General features: G+C 37.0%; 1 protein-coding gene across 1 annotated transcript; it reads left to right on the top strand.

Annotated features, from left to right (window-relative positions):
- The first annotated feature begins 206 nt into the window (after nt 1-206).
- LOC118436833 lies at nt 207-1,074 on the top strand. The gene is made up of 2 exons (XM_035855472.1): nt 207-408; nt 494-1,074. Exons 1-2 carry the CDS (start codon nt 348-350, stop codon nt 994-996), a joined length of 564 nt encoding a protein of 187 aa, XP_035711365.1. The 5' UTR covers nt 207-347; the 3' UTR covers nt 997-1,074.
- The last annotated feature ends 897 nt before the right edge of the window (nt 1,075-1,971 follow it).

Below are 1,971 nucleotides of genomic sequence, written 5' to 3'. Positions count from 1 at the left end.
AGAGAGTTATCTGAAATTTGTCTTCGACTAACTTAAATATTGGGAATCCCAATATTTAAGTTAGTCAAAATCATGATAATTAATACTTGCATATTTATAATGGAAAAATGGTAATGCAAGTCATTAAATAACAACTAACGGGATTTTCCCATTCCTCTTTATTTAATGGCTTTGATTGATTTCCATTATATTAAACATCCCATTATTCCACAAACCTCCAACCGAGTTTGATAGTATTATCTAATAGTATTTTCTATCCAAAGTTAGCTTTTCGCGTAATTCTGAGTTAAAAAAGGCCCTTAAAAATAAATTGCACACGCAAACTAATTTACATACCAGGCAGTATAATGACTTACCAAACATATCTGGCATTTCTTGCTGGAACTCTATTTTCTCAATTTCTTCAAGGTATTTTCCTATTAATTTCCAACTGATCAATTATTTCCACAATCCTAGAAGTACTTAATCGCATTTATTTCGCAATATAATCCAGAAACACACGGTTACTGCCTTGGCAATTTTGTTCGAGAAGATTGCGACTCAATTTGGGGCTCGTGTCCAGCCGGATTCGCCCAACACCATGAAACCATCCCGCACGACGTGCCAAACTGCTATTGCGTCAGGGATTTAACTTCTGACGAAATTAAGGAGCGGACCGACTGTGTTTGCAGTTCTCGAATTCGCAGCTGCAACAATCCGGTCCATGGAGGTTCACAGGAATCAAATGCGTACCCTTGCATGCAAGCTGTCCGAGACTGCCCCGACGAAACGAGGGCACTGATTTGCAGCGGGACGGAGGAATACCGCAGATACGCGGAATTTTGTCCCAAGAAACTTACCACTGACGAAAGACTTGAAGCATGCGTTAAGGCGGAAATGAATTTATGTTACAGACAAACTTTAAATATGGCTGACCTTAAGGAACGAAATTCATATTTAGACTATTGTAAGAACAAGCTTATAACACCGTACTGTCAGAAAAATCTTACTTCTTAATAAGTGAATAATCTGGTTCAAGTTTTCTCAAGAAAAATATGTAGTCACGTATGTATTTAAAATTGGATTTGTAATACCGGCGGCCACATACATAAGCTATATAAATATCACATATCTAAATTAAATATGTACATATTTATGTAGAATTTTCAATTCGAATAAATTTGTATGTAGTGGTAAACATGAGAGCCGTACAAACTCAATGGGCAAGCATGGACTAATGATTGACAGACAGTTTGGCGAAAGCCGTTTTGGCGAAGATAAATATTCGCCAAAATGGTAAAAAAATTATCATGAAAGCACCGAATGGCGAACTTTTTGTCGCATTTGGCGAAAATTAAAAACTCGTAAAATCACATTTGGCGAAATATAAATTTCACATTTGTTCATGTCAAGTACCTTAAAATTATAATCAATTACTAAAGATAATTTATCGCCTATTATGCCGAGGGAAGAAGTACTATTATCCGGCATAACTAACCGTGAAAGTCTCTTCTGTTATGCTCCATAAGTTCAGCTACGGGTATTGTTGGACAAATGAACAGTAAAAACATAATCATTTATAAATATTACATGCACTTATTTGATTGTTACCTATGAAGTACATATGAATTAATTTTAAATTTGTCTAGGTGTGTCGAGTATTTACCGTTTAACGGGGTTCGATCACACTTTTGTACATAACTGTATACATTTTGGAATCAATAAGTACTATTATTATATGGATAAAGTGTCTGAGTCGTTATCGGGAAGGAATGGTAAGCGACACAGAGTGGAGCGGGCAGCCTAAGTTTTTCGGACATGCCCTGTCACGTGGGCATGGGTCGGGCGGGCACAAAAGGGATGGACTGGGCATTTTGTTGCCCAAGACATTCAGGCTGGGCATTGAAAAAATGCTTCCCAGCTACCCTCTTAAGCGACAGCATGCTGGTTCAAATATATAATTACGAATGTGAAGAGAATGGAAAATTTGTG

This window comes from Folsomia candida, unplaced genomic scaffold, assembly GCF_002217175.1.
Source record: "Folsomia candida strain VU population unplaced genomic scaffold, ASM221717v1 Fcan01_Sc010, whole genome shotgun sequence".
NCBI lineage: Eukaryota > Metazoa > Arthropoda > Collembola > Entomobryomorpha > Isotomidae > Folsomia > Folsomia candida.
The sequence above is the reverse complement of the archived record's forward strand: the minus strand, read 5'-3'. Positions and strand labels throughout refer to the sequence as shown.

What these genes read in the sequence shown, in the direction of transcription:
- LOC118436833 (XM_035855472.1), top strand. Translation starts at nt 348, where the DNA reads ATGACTTACCAAACATATCTGGCATTTCTTGCTGGAACTCTATTTTCT. An exon ending in ATTTTCTCAATTTCTTCAAG is followed by an intron (nt 409 to 493) that starts GTATTTTCCTAT and finishes AATATAATCCAG; the next exon opens with AAACACACGGTTACTGCCTT.